Raw genomic sequence first — 2,500 nt, forward strand, 5'->3', positions numbered from 1 at the left:
CTTTAACCCTTACCGATCCCCCACCCCCTACTCCATTCCAGCTCCCTCTTGCCATTAAACACACACACACACACACACACACACTCTCTCTCTCTCTCTCTCTCTCTCTCTCTCTCTCTCTCTCTCTCTCTCTCTCTCTCTCTCTCTCTCTCTCTCTCTCTCATTACACCATCACCTCTCTTACCCACAATCCTCATTTCTGACTCACCATTCCTCCTTTAGAAAATAAAACATTCCCTCACTAACCACTCTCTCTCTCTCTCTCCCTCTCTCTCTCTCCTTCAACGCCGCCTGCAGGAGAACAATCCCCGGGTGTGTTCCTGATGGAGGACTCCGCCTCTTCCCTGCTCCTCGCCCACGCCGCGGAGGTGAGGGCGCCCACGGTGGAGCGCGCCGCCCACCTTCTGGACGCCGCCCTCGCCCTCAGGCACCTAGACGACCAAGGGCGCCAGGCTCACCTCGTCTTCACCCTCAACATTTACCAGTATTCCGTGGATACCTCAGCGAAGGGCGGAGGTGAGTAGTAGTAGTAGTAGTAGTAGTAGTAGTAGTAGTAGTAGTAGTAGTAGTAGTAGTAGTAGTAGTAGTAGTAGTAGTAGTAGTAGTAGTAAAATGATGATGATGATAATAATAATAATAGTAAGAAGAAGAAGAAGAAGAAGAAGAAGAAGAAGAAGAAGAAGAAGAAGAAGAAGAAGAAGAAGAAGAAGAAGAAGAAGAAGAAGAAGAAGAAGAAGAAGAAGAAGAAGAAGATAAACGGCGGGGACAAGAGGACGAGAGAAAGAGAATGAAAGAGACAAGAGAACACGTGGCAAGAGACGTAAGAGAAAGAGGAAATGGAAGAAGAGGAACAGAAGGAGGAAGAGAAAGAAAAGGAGGAGGAAGAAGAGAAAGCGAAGACACAACACAAGTGACAAACAAACAAAAACAAACAAAACAAAACAAACACAAAACAAACAACAACAACAACAACAACCTTCACGAACGACAAAGAAAAATAAGAAAATAAGAAAAAAAGAAAAGAAATGAAAGAAAAATTATAATCAGACTCTCAAATGGGACAAAATTCTCTCTCTCTCTCTCTCTCTCTCTCTCTCTCTCTCTCTCTCTCTCTCTCTCTCTCTCTCTCTCTCTCTCTCTCTCTCTCGCCTGAAGTCGTTCATACCACGTGTTACCTCTCTCCCTCTCCCTCTCCCTCTCCCCTCTCCATTCCTTTCCCTACCTCTCTCTCCCTCAGTCCCTTAAACACAGACGGGCCTCCCTTAAAATATATAGTGGAGGAGGAGGAGGAGGAGGAAATGAAGAAAAAGAAAAAAAGGAACAAGAAGAATAAGAACAACGAAAAAGACGAAAAAGAAGAACATTAACAAGAAAAGAACAGAAGAGAAACAAAATAAAAAAAAGAAGAGAAACAATACATTTAAAACACTGAAAACACACACACACAAACACACACACACACACACACACACACACACACACACACACACACACACACACACACACCCCAAACATACAACACCCATATTCCCTACCCACCCTATTAAAAAACAGCCGCTCCGTCACACCCTCACATCTCTCTCTCTCTCTCTCTCTCCCCAGTGGCAGGAGGGAGGAGCCGACTGCACCTTATCGACTTCGGGGCCATGGAGAGGGGCAAGGGACCGTCCAGACTCAACCTGTCAGCTCTTGGAAACGTGATTTTGGCAATATTCAACGGACAAAAACATCTGCCTTACAAGTGAGTTTAAAGGGACTCTGGATTTAAAGGGCCTCTGGTGTTTAAAGGGACGTAAAGGAAGAGAAAGAAGAAAAGGGAGGTTTTAACTGTTACGTGCTGGAGTTTAAAGTGACAGAGGATTTAAAGGTAAAAATGTAGGGTTTAAAAAGGATGAATTTAAAGAGATGACAGGAGGGAGAAAAGGAATGAAGGAAGGGGCTTTAATTTTACGTGGTTGTGAATGGATGGATGGAGGGAAGGAAGGGAGGAAGGAAGGAAGAGAGGAAGGAGGGAAGGAAGGTGTGTGTGTCAGTGAATGAATGAGTGACTGACTGACTGAATGAATGAATGAATAAAAGTGATTGTCAGTGAGTGAGTGAGTGAGTGAATGATTAACAGACTAACCAAGTGTGTGTGTGTGTGTGTGTGTGTGTGTGTGTGTGTGTGTGTGTCTATAGTACGTACGCATATTTCAAACCCACAATTATTTTTCCTTAGAAACAAAAACAAAAGAAAAATATCTCTTTCACCACAATCACCACCACCACCACCACCACCACCTTCACCCCGTAACCGTAGCGTGTAAACATTCTTCACCTGGGGTCGTTAATTAGTACAGGTTGCCAGGTGAGCCGCATTTTACCTGCTAATTACGGCTGCAGCTAAAATTGAGGCTCGCGCGCCATCTACGTTCGCGGTTCATTGTTTGCTCGCGAGGAACGGAAGGGAAAGAAAGAGAGAAGGGAAAAAACCGAAGGAAAAAAAAAAAAAAGATGGAGT

The 2,500-nt window shown here is 44.6% G+C and overlaps 1 protein-coding gene across 1 annotated transcript in view; it reads left to right on the forward strand.

Annotated features, from left to right (window-relative positions):
- Positions 1–2,500, forward strand: part of LOC135091208 (kinesin-like protein KIF26B) — a gene marked incomplete at its 5' end in the record, with an annotated part of 62,030 nt that overhangs the window by 30,306 nt on the left and 29,224 nt on the right. The window contains 2 exon segments of the mRNA XM_063988652.1: positions 298–516; positions 1,603–1,741. Of these exon segments, the coding sequence (XP_063844722.1) occupies positions 298–516; positions 1,603–1,741 (358 nt within the window).

This window comes from Scylla paramamosain, chromosome 37 (assembly GCF_035594125.1).
Source record: "Scylla paramamosain isolate STU-SP2022 chromosome 37, ASM3559412v1, whole genome shotgun sequence".
Taxonomy (NCBI): domain Eukaryota; kingdom Metazoa; phylum Arthropoda; class Malacostraca; order Decapoda; family Portunidae; genus Scylla; species Scylla paramamosain.